The sequence below is a fragment of the Macrobrachium nipponense genome, chromosome 14 (genome assembly GCF_015104395.2).
Source record: "Macrobrachium nipponense isolate FS-2020 chromosome 14, ASM1510439v2, whole genome shotgun sequence".
In the NCBI taxonomy this organism is placed as follows: Eukaryota; Metazoa; Arthropoda; class Malacostraca; order Decapoda; family Palaemonidae; genus Macrobrachium; species Macrobrachium nipponense.
The window spans coordinates 25956164-25980863 of record NC_087207.1 but is presented as its reverse complement, the minus strand read 5'-3'; the positions used below and the strand labels follow the sequence as shown (position 1 = coordinate 25980863).

The 24700-nt window shown below is 38.3% G+C and overlaps 1 protein-coding gene across 2 annotated transcripts in view; it reads left to right on the top strand.

Moving 5' to 3' along the window:
- Nucleotides 1-3506: 3506 nt before the first annotated feature.
- LOC135226420 (uncharacterized) overlaps nucleotides 3507-24700 on the top strand; it is a 37352-nt gene continuing 16158 nt past the window's right edge. The window contains exons 1-16 of one of the 2 annotated variants that reach the window (XM_064265958.1): nucleotides 3507-3576; nucleotides 4857-5031; nucleotides 9510-9679; nucleotides 10420-10531; nucleotides 11315-11411; nucleotides 12270-12433; nucleotides 13317-13475; nucleotides 14502-14610; nucleotides 15026-15106; nucleotides 15293-15495; nucleotides 16132-16212; nucleotides 16785-16926; nucleotides 17919-18025; nucleotides 18478-18581; nucleotides 19683-19793; nucleotides 21156-21363. In XM_064265958.1, coding sequence (XP_064122028.1) covers nucleotides 3563-3576; nucleotides 4857-5031; nucleotides 9510-9679; nucleotides 10420-10531; nucleotides 11315-11411; nucleotides 12270-12433; nucleotides 13317-13475; nucleotides 14502-14610; nucleotides 15026-15106; nucleotides 15293-15495; nucleotides 16132-16212; nucleotides 16785-16926; nucleotides 17919-18025; nucleotides 18478-18581; nucleotides 19683-19793; nucleotides 21156-21363 — 2037 coding nt within the window. In that variant the 5' untranslated portion in view covers nucleotides 3507-3562. Of the gene's footprint in view, nucleotides 3577-4832; nucleotides 5032-9509; nucleotides 9680-10419; nucleotides 10532-11314; nucleotides 11412-12269; nucleotides 12434-13316; nucleotides 13476-14501; nucleotides 14611-15025; nucleotides 15107-15292; nucleotides 15496-16131; nucleotides 16213-16784; nucleotides 16927-17918; nucleotides 18026-18477; nucleotides 18582-19682; nucleotides 19794-21155; nucleotides 21364-24700 lie in introns of both variants that reach the window. The other variant, XM_064265959.1, reaches the window with a different exon arrangement.

Sequence of the window (24700 nt, the reverse complement as noted above, 5' to 3'; positions counted from 1 at the left end):
TACTTTTCCGGCACCATCTTCTCCTATCAAACATCTCCATATTTCTTGCCTTGGCACTCTGTCATAGGCCTTTTCAAGGTCTATGAATACCAGATGCAGGTCTCGTTGTTTTTCTCTGAATTTCTCCATTAGCTGCCTTATGCAAAATATTCCATCCGTTGTGCCGCTTCCCTTCATAAATCCTAACTGTTCCTTCCCTATTCTAACTTCCTCTCTCAGCCTGCTATCTATGATTCTTTCCAAAATCTTCAACGTGTGAGACATTAGTTTTATACCTCTATAATTACTGCATTCCTGGACATCACCTTTACCTTTAAATATAGGTATCAATATGCTTTCCCGCCATTCTTCTGGTATCTTTTCCTGTTCGAATATTTTTACCATCAGATCATACAAGATGTCTACCCCTTCCTCTCCTAAGGCTTTCCAAACTTCGACTGGGATTAAGTCAGGTCCTGTTGCCTTCCCATTTCTCATTCTTTTTAAGGCTCGTATCACTTCATCCCTAGATATCCCCATTACCATTCCCATGTTTACTTGTCCATCCTCTCTTACAAGTCTTTCATTTTCTTCATTTAGCAGTTGTTCGAAATACTCTTTCCATCTTTTCAGGATGTCTTCTTCCTTTTTTACGACAGTACCATTCCTATCTTATTTCATTTGCTTAATATGGGTGATGTCCTTGTTCTTTTATTTCTTACTCTTGACAGTTTGAGCATCTTACTCAACCCTTCCTTGTTTCCAGTTCATTATAAACCTCTTCATATGCCCTTGCCTTAGCTTGAGCTACCACCCTTTTTACTTCTTTGTTTCTTTCTCTTAATCTTTCTCTGTCCTCCTGCAGCTGTGACTCTTTCAAATCTCTTCTTTGCCTCCCTTTTACCTTTCACCACTTCCCCCACCTCTTCTTCCCACCACCAGCTCTCCTTTTCCTCCCATACTATTCCAGATGTTTCCCCTAGTATCTCCTTTCCATGTCTTCTAATCACTGATGCATTATGCCTCCACCATTTCTCCCACATCTTCAATTCCCAGATCAACCTCTCCCAGCACTCTTCTCCTGAACTCTCTCTTCTTATCATTATCCCTCCCTAACATTCATTATACCACTTGATTTTCTTTACCCCATTCTTTTTCGTTTTCTTTTCTCTTTTCATCTTTAAATCCATACAAAGGAGCCTATGTTGGGGGGCCACGTGGTCACCTGGGATAACTTTACAATTCCTAACTTCCACCAGCCTTGATCTATTGTAAAGGAGGTAATCTATTTGTGTGCATCTACCGCCACTCCTGTATGTTATCAAGTGCTCCCTCTTCTTTTTGAAGAATGTGTTCACTATTGCCATATCAAAGGACACGGCAAAGTCTACTATACTCTCTCCTTCTGGGTTTCTCTCCCCAATCCCATGTCCTCCATGCACACGTTCAATTACATCCTTTTCATTTCCGACATGTCCATTAAAGTCTGCCCCAATACAGTCCTCTCCTGCTCTTCCAGTTCTTGCGTTTACCTCACTCATTTCGTTCCAAAAACGGCTCTTTTCTTCCTCTGTGCAGCCCACTTGTGGAGCATAAGCGCTAATGATGTTCATTGTTTCCCCTCCATAACATATCTTCACTCTCATAATGCGGTCATTCTTTCTACTCACTTCCGTCACTGCATTCTTCATTTCCCCCGACAACACTACTCCAACGCCATTCCTACCCTGCTCATTTGCTCCACTATAGATTAACTTGTAGCCATCCCCCAGTTCTTTAGCTTTATTACCCTTCCATCGAGTTTCCTGCACACACAAAATATCCACTCTCTTTATCCTCATTAACTCTGCCAACTCTCTTCCTCTTCCTGTCATAGACCCAATATTGAGCTGGCCTATTCTGATCACATTTAGAGCTCGCTTCTTTAGCTGCACCCGCTCATGATGCAGTAGCCCTCGCCTTGTCACAGAGTTAGGGCGATGTGTCTGTGCGTCGTTTACGGAGTACGCCCTAGCCCTATTCTCATCAATATCACGACTCATTCCATTGGTTTTGGCGTGGGTTTTTACAGTCGGATGCCCTTCCTGACACCAATCCTCCCTATTTATCCGGGCTTGGGACCGGCACCCATTGAGGCTGGCTTGCCCCCACAGGAGGCTAGATTCCCAAGAAAACTAAAATGCATTCCTAAAAGCAGGACTTTGGACTAAGGTAAACGCAAAGGCATATCCCAAAAGCAGGTCACTTGACCATGGTAACTGATAGGGCATATCCCAAAATCAGATCACTGGAGCAAGATCATAACGGTACATTGGCATACTCTGAAAGGATGTCAGGAGACTAGGATAACCGCATGGCTTATCCTATATAATTAGGGTAATCCCAACGAGGTTGAAAGTTTGAACATATACAATAAAACTCACATTGTAAGCATATAATGGTCTTATGGTAAAATTCAGAGGCATTGCAAAATCTAAACTATTCAGGAGTTTCTTAAGGGAAAATGAAATTCTTGCATATTGGTGTTCCTTAACCTGTTAAGCTAACAACAAGGTTGGAAACGTGCAATCACATTGAGAAACAATAAAGAAATTCTAAGCCAGGCCACTGTGTAACTAAAATGAAGTTTTAGAATTCCCTGTTATAACTGCAATTTATTGTAAACGAGCCACATAGGTAGAGCTATTACTTAAAGCTTTTACTTTAAAAAGTGATAAAAAAAATATTCTGTAAGAGCAGGACAAAGATCCAATGTGCTGAAGTGCGTACTACAATATTGTTCTCATACAACACATACAATAAACATGATTAAAAATGTCTTAGAGGCGTTTGAAAATCAACAGATAAAATGATTCAATTTTAATTCTGTTTCAGGACGTTTCACAACAGACCCAATAACTATGGATTCAGATGATCCAGAGTGGTGGTTGGCGGCCTCCACAGTCGGTCTTATGCTTTTTGTTATGTATTCTATTCTAATTTTATATTACTGTTAAATGGAAAAGTCTGCATCCCTACATTTGAACAATGCGAAAAACTTCTGTTTGTCCAGGTATGTTTAAAAAGGGTAACAAAAGTTAAGTCTTAACTTTTCACCTTGGTTACCTCTTATTTTTAACTCTACGTATTAAAAGTAACGAATGTTTACTTATCAAAATTTCATGGAACTGTTTACACACACATAAATGCGCACACAAAGACACTCACATTTTATATATATATATATATATATATATATATATATATATATATATATATATATATATATATATATATATATATAAACGCTGGAAAATCCTGAAATATTGTGCATTCCTTCCTTCACTAATTAACATCGAAAGGGTAAACTAATCCCCATATAATGAGCTAAAAAGAAAAAAAAAACACAACACACGGAACTGTCATCATAGCAAACAGTTGCGATAAGATTTACAATCTACCCCTATGTTTGCGTATCACTCACAGCAACAATGAACAACGGAAAAATCCGCCCCTCTCATGCTCATACATTTGATAGCGGCTACAGAGATAGATGTGTCACGCCTAATCAGTCAGTTAGGCTGGTGATTGTCACAGCGTCGTCATGGCTCATCGAAGGTAACTTTCGACTGTTGCGTTTTTCTGATAACGGGAAATATTAATTTTATTTTAATGTGATCTCAACGAATCGTGATGATACATTGGCTATTCTAATATCTTCCAGTGCTTATGAGTGATTTTTTCTGGACAAGAAATAGGAGTCTTCTTTTAAAAAGTCAGGTCTCTCTCTCTCTCTCTCTCTCTCTCTCTCTCTCTCTCTCTCTCTCTCTCCTCTCCTCTCTCTCTCTGCAACACACACACACACATGCATATACGAATGTTTTGTCATTAACACGTCATTCAATATCGATTTCCTAATACCTTTGGGTGCAAGTTATTCCTAAGATATGGGAAATTTGAAAGTAATGGTATTTGTAACTTTATATGTGATTATATTATATATATATATATATATATATATATATATATATATATATATATATATATATATAAGTCATATCACATCACATTACCGTGATTCATATATACATACATCGAGCTACAATGTCCTTTAATATCTAATTCGCCCCACCTCGAATTAATATATTTTCATATATGCTTAACCGAAGGGGAATTTTTTTCTCGATAATAGATTTGCCTGTTCCTGGGCGCGAACGCAAGAAGACATTCAAATCCAGGAACGTCAGGTAAAAACTTCACTGACGTTCCTGGATTTGAATGTCTTCTTGGATTCGCCCCCAGGAACAGGCAAATCTATTAGCGAGAAAAAAATTCCCCTTCGGTTAAGCATATATGAAAATATATATTCCGAGGTGGGGCGAATTAGATATTAAAGGACATTGTAGCTCGATGTGTGTGTATATATATATATATATATATATATATATATATATATATATATATATATATATACATATATATGTTATAGTTATTTTCACAATTATTTTATTTGTTCAACTGGATCAAATTTATTTGCAATATAGTATCTTCACAGATTTGAGTGGGGCCTAAGAGCTCTCTTCCCAGAGCATGGTACCTACTAGAAATCAGAAATCAGTTGGTAGCGAAAGCCACTGGTTATTCTCTTTAACTCTAACTCTTCGATATAACTGCTTAATGACTTCCCCTCGATACAGCTTTTGCTAATAACATACATCAAGCTTTTGGACCGACTGCCTTTCACGTTAGTAACACATAAACCTACAGTTATGTGAACAAAATTAAGCAAATTAGGGATAAATGATTTCATTCTCTTTTCCTTACTAGAATTCTAAGCACACACACGCGTAATGTATGTGTATATATATACACAGGTAACTCTTCTAATCCATCTTCAGCATGGGCTTGAGACTAGGATTTCTGCTGTTAACACTGACAGCAGCAGCTTCCTTCAAGTATGTCAGCACCGGATGTCAAGCCGCCAAAGCAACGGAAGAGTCGACCATACCGGATTTTTTCGACTTCTTCCAACGCGATTTCACCTTGCTCCTCGAGATGACTGAACTGTATAACGTAAGTCACCTGTTCTCTCTCTCAATGTATGTATCAAGTTCTGTCAGGGAAACTGCAGCATATAAAATTTAGGCCAAATGCCAAGCGCTGGGGCCTACGAGGCTGAAAGGGAGGTCATTGGATTCGATTTCGATTTATATAGATTTTTGGCATTATGCCAAGCACTGGGATAACTAAGGCCATTCAGCGCTGAAACAGAAATTGAAAGTAATAAATTTGAAAGGTGTAACGGGAGGAAAACCTCACAGCTGCACTATGAATCATTTGTTAGGAGAGGGTGGAAAGTAAGATGGAAGAAAGAGAATATGAACAGAGGTACGTACAGTAAACGGAATGAAAGTAGTTGCAGCTAGGGGCCGAATGGACGCTGCAAAGAACCTTAAGTAATGCCTACAGTGCACAGAATGAGGTGGACTGACGGCACTACCCCCCTACGGGAAAGGGACATTGTAAGCTGAAAGATCTTGAAGTTGTAACCAGTGGTTTTCAACCTGTGGGCCATGGCGGGTTCTGAGGGGACCATGACACGAGCATCTTTAAAATAATATTTAAAAGTGAAAAATCTAGAAATAATGAAGCACAAAATGAGAGAGAGAGAGAGAGAGAGGAGAGAGAGAGAGAGAGAGAGAGAGAGAGAGAAAGTACTTGGTAATGATTCCTTGAGGCCATCAAAACTGAAAAATCATCTTGACAAGACTCATCATGAACATTCTGGTAAAGACGTGAATTTCTTCAAGCGTCATGATGAATGTAGCTTGAAACGAATCCTGAAGTTGTAACCAGAAAAAAACTTATACCATTGGCGAAACTCTCATAAAACCTTGTGCTTTAAAGATGGTTAACCTTGTTTTGGGGGGTGATAGTGAGAAAAAAATTCAGCAAATATCACTCCCTGACAACACAGTATGAAGACGCATTGAAGAGATGTCTATTGATATAAAAAGAACAAGTGATCAGGGAGATAAAAGATGCTGGCTTATTTGCTCTGCAATTAGATGAGTCCACTGACGTTTCATCTTATTAACAACTTCTTGTATTTACTAGATACGTTCATGAAGGAAAATTTAAAGAGGAATTTCTGTTCTGTCAGCCACTTGAAACTACCACCAAAGGTGAAGATATAATGAAAGAGGTAACAAACTATTTCAGTGAGTTAGGACTATCATGGAAGAATGTGTTTGCAGTGTGTACTGACGAGGCACCTGCCATGTTAGGTTCAAAATCGGGTTTTGTGTCTAGAGTTAAAGAGATTGCTCCTGAGGTTACAGTGACTCATTGCATGATCCATCGTCAGGCACTTGCATCTAGAACCCTCCCTAGGGAACTCCAAGCCATCTTAGACAACTCTATAAAGATAGTCAATTATGTACAATCTATGCCTGTGAACATTCGTCCTTTCGAACAGTTGTGCAAAGATTTAGATTACGAGCATCAACTTCTGCTTTTCTACACTAAAGGTCGATGGCTATCCAAGGGTAATGTCCTGAACAGAGTTTTTGAACTTAGAGAAGAGCTAAAGATGTTTTTGGATATGCAAAATAAGGAGCCATTTTTTTTTCTTCAATGATCCACTTTGGGAACCACGTTCAGCCTATTTAGCTGACATATTTGACAAGCTTAACAAACTTAATCTAAAGCTTCAGGGTAAGGACACAACAGTAATTCACTTTGTTGACACATCGCGTGCTTTTGTTGCTAAGATGAAGAACTGGTCTAGGAAAGTTAGCTCTGGTAATTATGCTTTGTTTGAGAAGCTTTGTGAAGTGGCTGAAGGAAGAGAAGAAGAAACAGAATCTTGCCTCCAAAATGAAATTATCCGTCATCTTCATAATTTGTGCCAGGAATTTTCTAGGTACTTTCTTGATCTTGAAGAAATAGATCTGTCATTTGTGAGAAACTCTTTTAATGCAGAACCAGATATTATTCCTGAGTCTGACCAAAATGAATTTCGAGAAATGAAATTTGATTCAAGTATCAAGGATGTTTTTAAAGAACATTCTATACAGGAATTCTGGTCACAAGCAAGTGTATCATATCCGAGAGTTGGGAAGCTTGGGCTAAAAGCCCTTCTACCCTTTGCTCCTACTTACCTGTGTGAAACAGGGGTTTCTGCCTTATTACAAATAAAAACAAAAACAAGAAATCGCTTGGAAGTGGAGCATGATATGAGATGTGCATTATCTACAACTGTCCCACAAATTGATAAACTTGCAGTTAAAAAGCAAGCACAACTATCACACTAGCTACCAAATCTATGCAGTATTTTATATGCCAACAATAAAGTACTACTATTTTTATTTCTATAATTGTTGTATAAGTGTAAATTTAGTTTTTATTATAATACAAATAGACAAATTTTATTTACTATAAATGCACGCCACCGGTTAACTTCATAAGTAAAAAAGTGGAATTTTAGTTTTTATTTCAATGTCCAAATTTTTTTTTAGATTACTGTTAAATGCAGGCTAGTGCTTATTTTCGTAAGTGAAAAAATATTTTGAGTTATTATTACAATCCATAAAATTTAATTACGCAAATACTGGAAAGTGTTTAATTTCATAAGTGAATACATGTCCTTTGAGTTTTGATTACAACATATACGAGTTATTAACAGTGGAGAAGGCCAACATTTTCTTCCAGTAATGAAAATGTAAACTAATGAAGTGCTCTATAGAAATAGTCCTGTAAATGATAATGTAAAACTAATAAAAGTGTTCTAAAAAACTTTAATAAAATTCTATTTTTTTTTTTTACACAATTTTGAAGGGCATTGGGCCACGAGTACTTAGGAATGCCAACAATGGGCCATGGGCACAAAAAGGCTGAAAACCACGGGTGTAACCAGAATAAAACCTCGAAGTTGCACTACGAGACAATTGTTAGGAGCGGGTGGAAAGTAAGATGGATGAAAGAGAATATGAACGGACGTACAGTTAACTGAATGAAAGGGGTTGCACCTAGGGGTTAAAGAACATTTATTAATGCCTACAATGCACTACGTAAGGTGAACTGACGGCATTATCCCCCATAAAGAAATTATTCTCGACGCTGGGACGTCGCCTGTGTAAGTGTTGGAACAGGCCTTCTTGTATAATTTATGACCTAGGTCAGAATAACTTGAACAAATCATACTTCTGCGTCGTCTCTATCGAATTGTTTACTGCAGAAGTTATAATAAGGCTCGATTCACAAGGCAGTAAACTATGATGTAGTAAGGATAAAACACCGAGTTATAGTGTCACGCCCTTTCTTGTAGAACTTCGCAAGAACTGAAAATCAAAAGTGTTACACGTAAATATGATAATACTGTATGTGAAGTCGAAGCATCTGAGAGCCAGAGAATGTTAGAATATTCTTTACTTCTTATATTCCACAGACGTTGGAAAATGAGCTTTTAGTTCATCAAGTTTCTTCGAAGACCCCACTCACGGGGACCAAACTGTTCTGAATGGCATAAAAAAAAAGCTCATTTGACAGTCATGTGACTCGCGTCGGACCGTGAATTGCTACAGACCTTGTCTCATTCAAACATTAACTGTCAGGTTTGCCAATTCCGCTCAGGTCCGAGCTTTATACGATCAGACTTCACTAAAGAAAACCCACGTGAGAACACCCTCCTGACCTTCGAACGTGTTGAAACCCCCCCCCACTTCGATCGGGCATTAAAAATTCCTGCCGAGGGATACCAGAAGATAATTCTGTGAGAATCCAGTTCCTTCAAGTATGCTACGTCCCTTGATGAAGACTTCTAATAAATCATCTCTGTCAAAGCGGGCAAATATACTCGGATATCTAGATGTACTCTTACAGATGTCTTCCCTCTGGCAGTTCTGTTGGAATAATTCTGAAACAGGGGTAGGCGACCACAAGGAAAGGTATTGCGAATGTTGGCAAGAGGAAAATGTATCATTTGTCCCCCATAATATTAACACAAATACTATACAAGTTCACATTTAAGATTAGAATGAGTTTTATAATCTGGACAAATTAGCCAGTGTCTTGTTCAACAAATGCTAAACACACACGCAAATAAGTAAATAAATAAATAAATAAATAAATTAAATAAATAAATAAATAAATATATGATATAGTAGATATATATATAATATATATATATATATATATATATATATATATATATATATATATATATATATATATATATCTGTATGTATATTTGCGTGTGTGTTTAGTATTTGCTTAACACGACCCTGGCTAATTTGTCCAGATTATAATATATATATATATATATATATATATATATATATATATATATATATATATAGTATAATGAATTTCCTTGACTACCTTTCAGTCTGTGTCAGTGGCTGTGTCCCTCCCCCTCCCTCTCCCCCTCCCCTGTGTGTGTGTGTGTGTGTGTTCTACGCTAACAAAATCTCCCCCATAGATTTCTGCTTTAAACTTTTCTAACCCATCTTCCGAGTCATTTATTACTACCGATTTCTTCTCCCGCGCAGAACGTCACGAACTACGTGAGGCATTCGTATTACGCGGGAAGCGACGAAGGGGAGGCGGTGGAGGCGAACGTGGTGGCCATGTACGACAGCGGCGCCTTCATAGCTTACCACTACTTTCCAGGACAGAACCGATACATCGAGCAGTTCGACGACAGCTGCATAGAGCCCGAGTGAGTCCGGATATTTCGAATTAATAGTTGTAAATTCAAGGTCAATACCCATCTATCATACATGCTGCAAAAATGTATACGATAAACCATACACAATATAATCTATAACCTAAATATTTTCCAAGGGACGCGAAGTCGTTCGTAGTTCTATGAAGTACACTGGTTTTGCAAAACAAGTTCAGGTGCTGAGAGATCCCCCTCATAGGAACACCGAAACTCATTCCTTAGATTATCAGATGTCTCGTTCATAATTATTGTATATTTTTGCTCATGTCAACTGTCAGTTATTTCTGAATTCAATGAAGAACTGATTTGCAAAGTCAAATTCCTCAGAGCTGACTGACCAAATTGAATTGAATACAGAATCTAGGTCGAGGCCAAGGCTAAGCACTGGGACCTATGAGGTCATTCAGTGCTGGAACGGAAATTGACAATCAAAGGTTTGAAAGGTGTAACAGGAGGAAAACCTCAAAGTAGTTGCAATATGGATCAATTGTTGGGAGAGGGTTGAAAGTTAGATGGAAGACAGAGAATATGAAAGGTGGCACAGTAAAAGGAACGAAAGAGGTTGTAGTTAGGGGACGAAGGCACGCTACAAAGATCCTCAAGTAATGCCTACAGTGCACCGCATGAGGTGCACAGACGGCACTACCTCCCTACGGGGTGACTGACCAAATGTGAAAAATGCAAGAGGGGAACAGTAAATAAAGGTAAATTAATCACTAATGATCCATATACAGGGAGCACCATCCAGTGTACGTTCCATACGGATGGTTTGACGACAACGAGGAGCACGGAGTGAAAATGTATGGTCCTGCAACCATCCTGAGGAGCACCCACTTCCAGAAGGCCGTCAGTATCGTTCGCATTCCTAAAATTAGTTTAAGCAGAATTATTTTTCATCGACTAACAAGCAATTCGTTTACTAAATCATTTTTGTTGTAGTGCAGGGGTTCCCATACCCCTTGGGAGTATGATAACCACATGCTGGGGGTGTGGGGACTTGATCTCTGGATATTTGTATAAATTTGATCTTAATGTGTCAATATATACATGGGTACATTTTGTAAATAACTATTAAAACTATAAATAGTTTTGATTTTCTTGTGTGTTCTACTCCTAGCTATACCTAACGTAGTTATCAATCTAAGCATATGAAGTTATATGATCAAAAAGTAACACTTGAGTGGACTTGAGCAAAGGGGGTCTGGAACCACACTGAGCAATTCACTGGGGGTCTGGAGTCATCAGAAGGTTAAGAACGGGAAGTAACACCTGTATTCCTGTAACTGCGTTGCTATTTTCACTTAAAATACGACCGTGAATCTTATTGCTCTCATATATATATTTTTAAATATAACCGGTTATATATACGAACACGTTTTACTGCGAATTATATAGAGTGAAGAGAATTCTATCGTATTCAAGTCTTGTTTAATTATTCATATTTGTTTCTGATGCTCCTGCTCCAAATATAATAATTGAATTTTGTCCAATTTCTACAAGCGAACTGACTTTACTAGTAAATAGTTGTAATTATAAAGAAAATTTATGAATAAAAGAAGTTATTTTTCCTTTTTCAATATAAATGCCCATTTTTCTTTATTTTCGTCTTGTAATTCTTCTTCCTTGCAGGAATTCCACGGATCTGAGTTTAGCATCGACGGAATCAGATGTGAGAAATGGTACATCTGCGTCGATGGAAAAGTTGAGATTAACTTGTACTTTTCCGGTGAGTAAAGCCTTGACTTGAGAGAGAGAGAGAGTCTTTGAATTCGCACCGTACGAATGTATAATTCCCAAATTTCTCGTTATTTGAACTTTCCTATAAGGCCTCAGGTAAGCAGTAGTTATAAGGTGGAAGGAGGGGAGGAGGGGGGGTGGTTTAGTCCCATGATCAGGTAGGATACTGTGCCCTGGGTTGGGCTAGGAAAGGGTAGGTTTAATTAGGATGTATCCCTCTAAGCACTGAGTACGTTTTAGCATAAGGGATGCAACGAACTTTCTTTAAAATTAAGCTGAAGATCCTTAAGGTTAAAAGTCAGCAGACTATAATTATACCCATGAGATCAGACTGCAGAGAGAGACAAGTTATAAGAAAGTGTGATAAATAAATAAATAAATATGAGGGAACAGAAAAAGTTAAGTACATCTTAGTTTAACCAGACTACTGAGCTGATTAACAGTTATCCTAAGGCTGGCCCGAAGGATTTAGATATTTTTACGTGGTGAGTAACCAATTGGTTACCTAACAAACGGACCTACAGCTTATTGTGGGATCCAAACCACATTATATCGAGTAATTAATTTCTCGAAATAATGTGGTTCAAATCCCACAATAAGCTGTAGGTCCCGTTACGAAGGAAAGGGAACAAGAAACTTGGTTAGGTTAGGCTACGTTAGAACGGTTGGTATATGAATCAAACGTTGCATATAATTAAAAAAAAAAAACTTCCGGGGTTATATATTTATATTAACCGACCACACATCGATTTACCACTTTGAACAAACATTCACTTTTACCATAAACGACACAACTGAAGTTGTGAATGACAATTTAATTAAACATTCAATCTTATTTCTCTCGCAGCCAAAGGCCTATTCGACATGCCACAGAAGGGTCTCTTCGATGATCCTCAGATCGACAATCGACTGCCCGTCATGTTTGAGGTCCTCCCGGAAATGAGGTCAGAGCACATCCGGTACACTGTGGTCAATTTCTTCCCGGCACTGGCGCGCCACAGCAACATCGAAGTAAGTAGCCCCGGGGAGGAAGAAATTCCTGATATATACAGATTTAGGAAACTATGCACGAATTGGAATACAGAATTTAGACATGAAGCCAAGCGCTGGGACCTCAGAGGTCATCCATCATTGGGAGGGAAACTGAGAGTAGAAATGGTTTGAAAGGTGTAACAGGAGGAAAACCTCAAAGCAGTTGCACTATGAATCAAGTGTTAGGGGAGGGTGGAAAGCAAAATGGAAGTGGGTCCATATGGATGGAGATCAAGCAAGTAGGAATGAAAGAGGTATCCGCCAAGTTACGTTAGGTAAAAATAGCTTAGGTTATGATACAATGACCAGAAATATAAATATTTTTATCGTTCAATGCCTTAAACACCCACAAGTACTGTTAACTTCCAAAAATGAACTCTACTGAGACTATTGGAAAAATATTCATCATTCCAACTCCTTTACGAGTGGGAACTTTGTTTGAAGTGCCCTCAGAACCGTGGAGCAATTACAATTAAGCAATAGTTGTAAACGCCAAAATCACTATCTATAAGGTTGGGTTCATATAGAGTAGGAATGAAAATGAGAAATGATTCCCTGTATAGTCCTGTTAGACAATGTAAGAGAATAATGAATTGCTGCAAAAATATTTTACGAATGCAAACTTTTAATAAATGAATATTGTTACATCAGCATTAAAACATTTTCTCAACTAAACAACGACAGTACCAGAAACCCCAATAGACGCCGTGGATGCTATGGCTCAGAGGGTATTTACAGAAGGAGAACTTGACGCGGATTCCGGATTTATAATACGTATACGTCTACCTTGCACTGGCGCAGCGAAAAAGAAGCTTCAGACATTCACTAAAACCGGAGTAATATGTCTATATATACTTCACAGACACCCCGTGGCCTGGACTGCGAGGACAAGATAAGCATCGAGCCGGACAAGAAGGTGCCCAAGATCCCCTCCCATTTCACGCTGTCAAGCGAGGTCGTCCTGAACTCCTTCATCGACGGAATGCTCTTCGGCCAAGGGCAGAAGCTTGAGAAATATCAGGTAGTGTTTTGACCAAATACTAACAAATGTACAAGATGGTATCAGGGCCTCTGGGCCAGATAAATAGGAAGGCTGCCTCTTCTCCAAACGTGTCATTTTCTAGCACCAGGTTTAAAACTCTTGTTTGCTTTGGAGTTTCATCTTGGCTACATCTAGAATGTGGAATAATCTGCTAAAGGCAGTCAAACTATCTTCTGGTCTCCAAATGTTGAAGCGAGGGGCAAATGTATTCCTGTTTTCTGCTGACGTCTGCAATTCAGGTGTATCGGTTTTATTTTCTATTTCCTCATACGTTTTTATTTATCACTTTTACTAAAACTTGTCTATCTCTGCTGGCTGATTTCCCTGTGGAGACCTCTTGGGTTTACAGCCTGCTGACTCTGTTCTTAAAGGTTTCCAGCTGAGAGGAATGGAATGAAATACGAAATTTGGCCAAAGGCCAAGCGCTGGGACCTATGAGGTCATTCAGCGTTGAAAGGGAAATTGAGTCAAAAGTTTTGAAAGGTGTAACAGGAGGAAAACCTCGCAATTGCAATATGAAACAATTGGAAGATGGAAGAAAGAGAATATGAACGGAAGTACAGTAAAAGGAATGAAATAGGTTGCAGCCAGCGGCCTAATGGACGCTGCGAAGAACCTTACGTCATGCCTACAGTGCGCCACGCGAGGTGCAATGACGGCACTATCCCCTTAAGGGGATTTTCATACGAAGATTCTAGGAGAGAAAGAAGGCAATCGTGCAAAATACAGTAAAAACTGCAAGTTGTAGACTGTAGATTAAAATGTCTGTGAATTATACTGTTCCTCGAATTTGCAGCTGTAGGCAAAAAAAAAAATATCTATATATATATATATATATATATTATAATATATATATATATATATAATATATATAACTTATATATATATATAACTAATATATAATATGATATCTATATATAGATATATATATATATATTATATATATCTATATACGTCAAGATGCTCATTATCATCATCACCAATCTGATTATTTCCTTTTCCCAGCTGACATATTCCGAGGACTTGGCCATGGTGCGCCTGGACACCACCATACCAGAGGAGCGCGCAGGAGACGACCAGGTGGCGGACAAAGTCATCCATGATTTTAATACTGGTAAGTCATGGATGGAACCCGATCAGTTATTTTTATCACTCTCTTATCTTTCTTCCCATAATATGCTATTTTGACGCCTGGCTTTCCTATTCGTACGACGAGACACTCTTCCAGTTGCTTCTGGAACACTGGTTCGTGGGAATCAAATGACTTGTACAGAATTTGTGTAGAGGTAAATATTTACATTGAGGCTTTTTAATTCATCGGTACTTCTTAACGGTGCTTTCATTTATATGTTAAAACATATAAATTGGTTTACTATAAAATGAGGTACAGCATTTTAGATCATATCCTACGGTAACTACTGAAAATGGTCGACAGAAGCCACAGAAAATCAGTTATTAAATGTATTCTCATATGCAAATACCCATTTCTGTTTACTGCACACCACTGAAATTGAAATATGCCTTCTCAGGTGTCCAGTACGCCATCAACAGACAGTTCGGCAAGTGTCAACGAGATTTCATCCCTCCTCACTCCTTCGACCAAACGCATCGTAAGTACTCAATGAGAGAGAGAGAGAGAGAGAGAGAGAGTTTAGACACACAATACCGTTACTCGTCTCGCTATTTTGAAAGTTTATTTAAGGTGAAACTAACATCTACTTTGAATTATATGTAGTATAATTTTCTTTAGCTTCATATCTGTCAACGGTTCCCTTTTTTATTTCTCTCCCGAACAGCCGGATACATAGGAAGTTTCGGGGTGATGGCGGGTCCCAACGAACTGTTTCACATCGACGGCAAGTACGCGTACGTGGGCCCGCGAGATGCCAGGTCACAGAGAGGTGACCTCTACACCTCAACTCGCTCGGACATACCTGACCCCGACACCGAATTCCTCGCAAACATGCCCAAGGCCGTTCTCGAGTACTACTTCGTCAAGGTGGGTGTGTTTTGTATATGTATGGGATCCGATTACGGTAACCCGGGTTCGTTTCCAGCTACCGGACATCATAATGTCTTCATAGTTCTTGCACTTGGATCTCAAGGCTTTGTAGTGGAGAGCGTATCCAAAAAAAGCGCGAAGAACTCGATTAGTTAGGAGGGCATTGCGGCTATTATAATTACACACACACACACACACACACACACACATATATATATATATATATATATATATATATATGTGTGTGTGTGTGTGTGTATATATATATATATATATATATATATATATATATATATATATATATGATATATATATATCTATGTCTATATCTATTATCTATCTGATCTTATATCTGATATATATATATACTATATATATATATATATATAATATATATATATCTGTATATGTATGTATATATATATATATTATATACGATATATATATATATATATATATATATATATATATATATACTATATATATATATATATATATATATATATATATATATATATATATATATATACACACACACTCTTGTGTGCGCTAGTGCTTATACTTTATTTCATCTCTTTAAAATATTATATAAATAAATTTCGGAGATAATTTTTATTTCTTCATTTTCTTCAGGGCGAAGAATCATCTCCCGACTCCGTGGGCATTCCAAGCAGAGGCGACCTATTCGTCTACAACAAGACGGATCCACTGCTGGTGAGTACGAAATAATTCATTGTTTGACAGCCATTGTTCTGATACCGATAAAAATCCTGTCAAATTCTGTCGCATCTTAGCCACGCTATTACTTCAAAGACTTCTTGGGAACAGTTTTCACAATCTATCGATATTTGTGGATTTGTTATCTTCATTATTACTTGATGATAATCAGTGTTGATTCGTATTATGTAAGAATGGCTAGCATATGATAATGCTTACTCTGTCACATCATAATCTTTATGCAGATTACGGGTTACAGGTTTGGATCAAGTCTACGGAAAATCCACTTCAAATTTAATTCACTCTTAGCTGTCGTGTTAAGTTCATTCTCTTTTGAAATAGGTTACAGTCTTTTCTTTGACAAAACAAAACCCAAATTCTATATTTCCATAGTCAAATCTTAAAACAATGCTTAACCTAAATCAAAAGAGTTTTACAGTTCAGACAATTATCGCTCATGCAATTGCCGATACTATGTCGCAGACATCTTGTCAAGAAACCCATAAATTCTTTAAATATGAATATTTGCGGTTACATTAACATTGCTTCCTCTGCTGTTACTTAAACAGGTAGAAGGAATGACGACCGCGAATATCTTCGACGCCAAACTTAACCTGATGGTCAGCCCGAGCGAGTTCTCCGTCACCGAATGTTTTGACAAGTGGTCAGACGATTGGTCCACTCTCTACATTTTCTTCCCCGCTGACGAAGGTCAGGATTCGGGCCTACTTTTATGTCAATGACTCAAGACTGCTCAAAGCTCTGATCATTTCTAAATGAAAGCCTCGAGTCAGTTTCCCCAAGCCATGTCTCGAAACAGGGTTGCAAATTCCTGAGATGTATGTTAGTACTGAACCAGTCCAGGTTTTTGTTTCCATGCCCCTAGGTTAGGTTAGGTTAGGTTAGGTTAGTAATACCTCTGCAGATAATTTGGTCATAGGAAACTTAATGAGATTATTTTCAAGAAAATTCTATGGTTAGCTTTTAAGATATGGCGTCTCGTGTTCAGGGAAAGGTCTTGTACTCTGTTGCATGTCTGGAAAATGCAACCGTGTTTTAGGAGAAATAGTATGGTTCAACTCCTAAGCCAGGAAGAAATCTAATAACATTGTCACCAGTTCACTGATAAACTTCAAGATTTCAAGTTTTTCAGTTAAAGACAACGTATCCGAAAGTAATATTGCTGTAAATAAGTAGGCTAGCCATTTCGTGCAATATGATGTGATGAGGGATTTTCTGGAAGCAGTGAATTAATTGGTAAGCCCTAATGCTGTACTATTTCTAACTATTATTATCACAAGTGTAACCGCACTATACAAGTATGTAATATGTCCTGCCAAGAAGTTCGGACAAAGGTGCCCTTATTCTGTAAGGGCTGAACGACAGTTCGTCTGAACATGGCACCTATTAACCGTAAATTATCTTTACTACTCACATTATTATTATTATTATTATTATTATTATTACGAGTTTGATGGCGTGCGCTATGCTGCGGTAGAAAACAGCCCTGCCCGTCGTGTCTTCACTACCACACCCCACCCGGGGCGGACAAACAGGTTTGCAGGATGAGGTTGTACGTGTCATATCTCCCCTACCCTCCCGATCCCTTACCTACGCCGCCTCCATCCGGGGCGGACAAACAATAAAGATCCACTCGGATTATTATTATTATTATTATTATTATTATTATTATTATTCAACAGAACAATTCGCCGCAGAAGCTGCCAACGACAACGAGTTTACAAATTACGTTTTCGGATCTTTGCTGGAAATCGGGGACGTGTCACCGACGCGAATTGGAAGTATCGACGTGAGTATTATGACATGGAATTTTTTTTTTTTCATACGAGAGATTCTTGAAAGATGAAAGCTGGCACAATGTACCAAATGTGTTATCAATTACGTATATTCGAGGCAATACCGAGTGGGTTCTGGAGGGATTTAACAAAGTCCACCAATAGCAAGGTCTGAAGAGTATAGCCATATCGTCTAGACCTTGACCAATAGGTTGTGAATTAAGGGCATTCAAGTTATAAATCTATAGGATGGGTCCTCGTAGTATTTGAAATATATTTACCGGGCGTGTTCTCAATAAATTAAAAATCTTGAACTTTAAAACAAATCTGAGTCAACCAATTGTATACTGGAAATTCAGGATTAAAACCAAGCATGATGGCATCCATTACAATATATATATATATATATATATATATATATATATATATATATATATATATATAACGTTTTTCTCTTCGCTTACAGGTCAGCGACGGTGTTTCGGGATGGTACTCCAATACTTCTGACTCTGACGTCATCATAGTCGAGGTCAAACTGCTGGAGAGGGCGCCTTTCCTCTACGGTTACAGGTGACTTCCGTTGGAATCTGATTAACGAGATTTTCTGATTGTTTTTGCATAGTAATTACATTGCGAATTTAAATACGCATGGCCTTCTTAAACGTATTATTTTTCACTTTAACAGTTCATCGCAAAAAATATTTTTTTTCATAAGATTGACAAAAATCACTGTCAGTTTCCTGCGACTGAACTTTATTATGGACAGAGCTGCGATCTTTCCCCTCCCAATGAGTCCAGAGGTCCACAGCAATCCTCTCAATCCCCTCAACTCCTTATCACATGCTATAGTAAGGAACGTGCTCTCTTGAATGCCACCAGACAACCAATGAAAAAAAATCCTTTGAGCCCAGTAAGAATTTCGATTGGACAATTTATGGTTTGACAACACCTTAAACATCCCAAATGCTAAGATGAGAATTGTCCAGAAAATACAAACCACTATATTTTCTTCGGATCAATGAGTACCCACAGGTGTTACCTACCAAGACCTAACCTAACGTGGCTTAAGTTTCCTTAGACGCCCCCCCCCCCCACCCCTTCATCCACCTTCCCCAACCCCAACCCCACCCTGCCCCCAGCAAGTCCCATTACTGAGGAATTCGCTAAACTACTAAACAGATTCTGTTCAAGATAAACATCAGAAATGTCTGCTAAAGTAGAACTGCACAATTGAAGAAGAGCCATTTCACTCCTGACAATTTTAACATTAAGCATTTAAGGAATAGAATGGAAAATAAAGTTTAGGCCAAAGGCCAAGCGCTTGGACCCATGAGGTCATTCACCACTGAAAAGGAAGCAAACTAAATAGGTTTTGCAGCTGTAACAGGAGGAAAACCTCAAAGCAGTTGTAATATGAAGCAGTTGTTAGGAGAGGATGGAAAATAACATCGAAAAAAGAGAATATGAATGTAGGTACAGTAAAAGGAATGAGGGGGGTTGCAGCTATGGGCTGAAGGGACGCTGCACAAAACTTATGCAATGCCTACAGTGTACAGCGTGAGGTGCACTGACGGCACTACCCCCTACGGAATTAGACATTTATGAAACTAGATAATATTCTCTGATACAAAATCTCTTACTAATTGACTCTCAACATTTTTTTTTTGGCAGGATGCCAGACGATCCTTTCGAAATCCCCGGAGATGACGAGACAGGATTCGACGTACTGAATCTGGAAGGATGCGCAGAACTGTGCAGCCTGGAGGAACTGTTCGAGTGCAAGTAAGAGGATTAGTGAACTGTGAAGCCTTTATCAAAGCAGTCTGGATGTCGTGATTATTATTATTATAAGAATGATTATTATTGTCGGTGGTAAAAGTATACTATTGATCTTACTTTCTTTTTACTATTCTTTAACAAGGCGAAATCCGACCTCCCAACTAATTCGAGGTGCGTGCTAAAATCTATGGTCATATAGCGTGTTGTTTCACCTACGAAAATTAAAATACACTGTATATTATTAAAGATAATTGTTCTCTACTGTTTAGCATGCACATTTTATCTTTAACATTTTAATTCTCATACATAAATCACAAATACCCTATCCTAAAATTCCTGTATCTTTAACTCAACGTGAAATACCTTTTTCAGGCCTTTTAAGGATTTTCCATAGACCTTTCCTACTCCCCCGACAAAAACGGCAAAGTAGTTTGTAGGCTTACTCCAAGAGTGAGCAAAAATACTCTTTAATTTTAATATGAATATTGCCCTTTCCAATATGGAAGTCGAGGCGACGCGAAATACGCCCTTCCAACTCTTAAGCTATTGTCTCAAAATATTCATGTTCAGTAGGATCTGTGCCATCCTAAACGCCTCTTCATGAGGGCTCCGCGTTCTCAAAAGGCAGCTGAAAGGAGACGGTGATTATACGCGAATACTGAAACCAGTTATTTATTCTGTTGGATACATAAATGTTCCTGGTTCAGCCTTTGTTATTTATCCCTTTATGGATTTTTCCCTTTTAAACTCATAAGCACTCTATTCTGTGGAAGCTTAATCTGGCCAGTTCATGGTTTTTCAGCCCGCTCCATAAAGGTGAATAATATAGTATGAATATAGAAAACAGTAAGTGAAAATATCACAGCCATAAGAGGTGATGACAATGCAACACTGCACAGAAACAAGAGTTGCAAGTCCTACTTATTCACATATTCAACAACAACAACAAACAGACCTAAACCAAAATGAAAAATAACGAATGTCACTGAATACAAGTAATTAATAACAAATAGCAATGCATTATCACTGAATATAATCCTTAAGAAGAGATGAGAGAGTAGGGGGATCGAGGGGGGGGATAACCGGGTGAGATATGGCCACGGAGAGTGAGAGGAGATGAGGAGAGGATCGAGAGAGAGAGAGAGAGAGAGCCCGATTTCAGCCTCAAGCACAGGAACTCAAATGATGAAGAGAGCTTCTACACAGAAATATCACTACTTCTACTACTACTACTATAATTACGTACTACGGTACAGAGGTAACGTCACAACGTGAGGAACAATGAGAGAGAGAGAGGAGAGAGAGAGAGAGAGAGAGAGAGAGAGAGAGAGAGAGAGTACAAAATCACCATTTTCTTCCCAACAGATCGTTCCATTACTGCAAGGAGCAACACTCTTGCTTCCTGAGCAAGAGCACAGGGGCGGAGGGACCCCAGACCAAGAACTACACCTGCATGCACTACATAGACAACCACGAGAACCGCACCTTCGACGACCTGCCCACCGCCGAAGTGGACGACCGCCTCAGGACTTACATTAGCGAGAAGAAGTTCCAGTTCAGCATCAAATTTGGGGTAATGTCCTACAAGTTTATTTATTTATTTTTTTTTACATTTGAATGTTTCACTGTACATTTTCTTTCTAAAGGGCTTTAGTCAAATCTGCTACGTACGGAACGACATAATGGTAATATTTATTTACTCATGTTGAATATGAACGTCAAATATATAGTATGTGTACATACACACATTCACGTATATACATACTGTAATGCACACACATATATATATATATTATATCATATATATTATTTTGTATATATACTAGCATCATATATAGATATAATATATATATATATAATATATATATATATATATTATATATCTAAGTCTCTTCGCTTTGCGAAAGACTTTTTTTTGTTTCTCCTTACGACTGTCATTCGTAAGTATTTCTGGTTCCTCCCATCTCCTTGTGATATCTTAGTAGAGTGGTTCTTCTTAACTAAAGGAGAGGATTCAAATTCAAAAAGATAAGTTTGAACAGATATAACAACTTTATTCTGTAACTCCATACTAAGAGATGCAGATCGGTCGGGAGACCGATATGTTTGAATGCTGGCACGGAACTGCCATTCTAAAGCATCACGTCGATAGCGGAACATTAGCTATCTCAGCGATTCATATAAAAACATCCGTAGTCCGCCGGCTCGGAAGTTACAAGTTTCCGGCGTAGGTTAACAGGTCAACCGCTTCCCATGGAAGTTGTTGTGCAAAGTTATCATTAATATAAAATGCTGACAATGTACAGAGCTAAATCAGGCTACTGCAGACAGCGCATAGCGTAATCTAGATCTGCCTTGGTCACGTAGGACCCTCCTAATGCCATGACCTCAGGTCATGGGTTTTCATTTACAGATACTGTAACATGTAATAATGTATTTATTACATTAGGCTCGGACTGCTACCTATTCAAGCCTTGAATAACAAAAGTTACTTTAAACATTGTTTCTTAGGAGCGTGCTCGTAACATATGTCTAGGTATAAACATAATAAGTGATTAAATGCATAAAAATGTTCTGTTACATACCCTTTTTGACATATTCATAAACAAAGATAAATGCATGGAAAAATCTAGATCCATGTTTGGTAATAATAATGATTAGGTACCCAAAAATAATAAAAAGGTAAAAATCAAAAGATTAACATGTATACATGATTAATATGATAATAGGTAACCTGATTAAGAATAGTGGTTACTACAGAGATTATAGCATGATCATGGATAATTGTTAAAGAGTACTTGTCACTCTTTGTAATAGATAAATATAATTGTACAATGGTATAATAGTATAACTGTGTAATTGTGCACAAATGCAATATATAGGGCTGATATATTTTATTAGGTGCCCGAAAAATACCTTTAGGAGTATATTAATGTATAATATTGGGCTATAATATTTTATTAGGTGCCCGGGAGATACTTTAACTGTTCAAATGCAAAGGCGTGAGTCTTTCTTGTCCTACATTATTGCCAGCATACAGACCGCTTTTCACACACAACACAATTCCAGACAATTTCCCTAGGCACAAAATGAAGTGGCCAGTTTCAGGCGGCCCTAAACTCAAACGACTTGAGTTTAACGGGTACGTCATCTAGACGGGACAAGACGTTTCCTTGGAGATCCTTCTGTTTTCGCCTCAGCCTACGCCAAGCAAAGATGTTGACGGCGATAACCAATATGGCCGTCACGCTGAACACGGCCAGCAGAATGTAGTAACGAAGATTTTCTCCACCTGCATAAGTCGGTGACGCATGGTCCATCTCAGCCAGTTGCGTCAAACGATGAGCCACCCGCGCGTTGTATGGGAGAGGTAGTGATGGGATGATTGTAGACGCCCAAGTATAGTTCGCAAAATACGCCTTCTCACGTATTATCGTGTTGACCCCTCTGACGGTGTAGTTTGTAGATGTCCCCGTACAACCATCAGCTGCTACAAAGATAGGGGAATGGGCGGTGGTCCCATCCGGACATACTACGTTGAATCCGGCTTTATCGTAACGGATCCAGGAACCATTATTCATCCTGTAATTGAATTTATTACTGTAAAAGGGATAAAGTTTCCCCAGACAACCTTCGCTTGTATGAGAGAGAGAGCCGTTTAGCACTATGCCTAACTCACATGAATCCGTTGATATAGGATAGAATTCAAAAGAGTCAGCTGTACAAATTTTATTATTCATGGCTTCTGAACAGTGAGTGAGTTTATCTAAGTCTTTAATGACTGTAAATGATTTCCTATCAGAAGAAAATCAGTACATGCCCCGTCAAATTGGATATTACTGGACTTGAGTTATTCGTCATGAAAGTAGGAAACGGTGCTATTTTGTATGATTGCCAAGCATCGGAAGAATCAAAAGGTATTGTGATCATAATTCTATAATTTTCAACGCTGACTGATATCAGGCTATAATAGAACTCTACTTTATGGGCGTCTAATAAAGGAATATAACCTAGTTTCTCGTCCGTTTTCCAAAGTTAACGTCAGATCTTTAATAGGCATGAGGTGAGGATAACACACCCTTTGTCGCTAACGTAATCGCTTCTACGTAATCTTTTGATTTCTCAATAAAACAAAATGTGATATTTTCACACGGATATGATCTATTTTCGAACTATAGTAAGCTAATGTAGCCAGCAAATGTTGAACTTCCATGACCTGATCGATATTATTTGAATGTTCGTTTACGATACATTATTTGATTGATTGAAGATAACTGGCTGCGAAGTTCGGACAAAGCTAATTCGGTTTTGTGTTGCAAAAACTCAATTCTTTTATTTTTGATTATTTATCTTAAGGCGATTTGAAATTCCTAAGCCTAGATTCGCAACAGATCCTAAGATGTTTAGTCCAGCCAGAATAAGCGGGTTGCGGCGTTCGAGAGTATTGTGCCGCACAGACCACATCAGCAGGTCACGAGCAAGTTCCTCTGCCTCGGCGGTTTTATTTTGTATGTCATAAGACAACATTTCCGCGACGCTTAGGGTTTGAGCTAGCGAAATCTCTGAGTTAGCATGAAAATTACGTTCGTGCATTTCCTTAAGCGAAATAGCAAACCTCATCAGGTCATTCTTTAAGTTAAGGACGTCATCTTCAGGCAAAAATATTGCGTGCATATCTACTTCTATGACTATATTACTTGACACGATGAATACATCATCTGTTCTCTCGATAATCGAGCCATGATTAAATTCTATTTCTTTCATCCCACCGCTGCCACCAGTCTAAGTCTCTTTATTATCTAAAACTGATTTTAGGGTATTAGAAGACTTATAGAATTTCCCTTTGATATACACGCCGTGTTTTGCAGGTGCTAAGATAATATTTTGAGTACCCATAGACGGGTATCCGA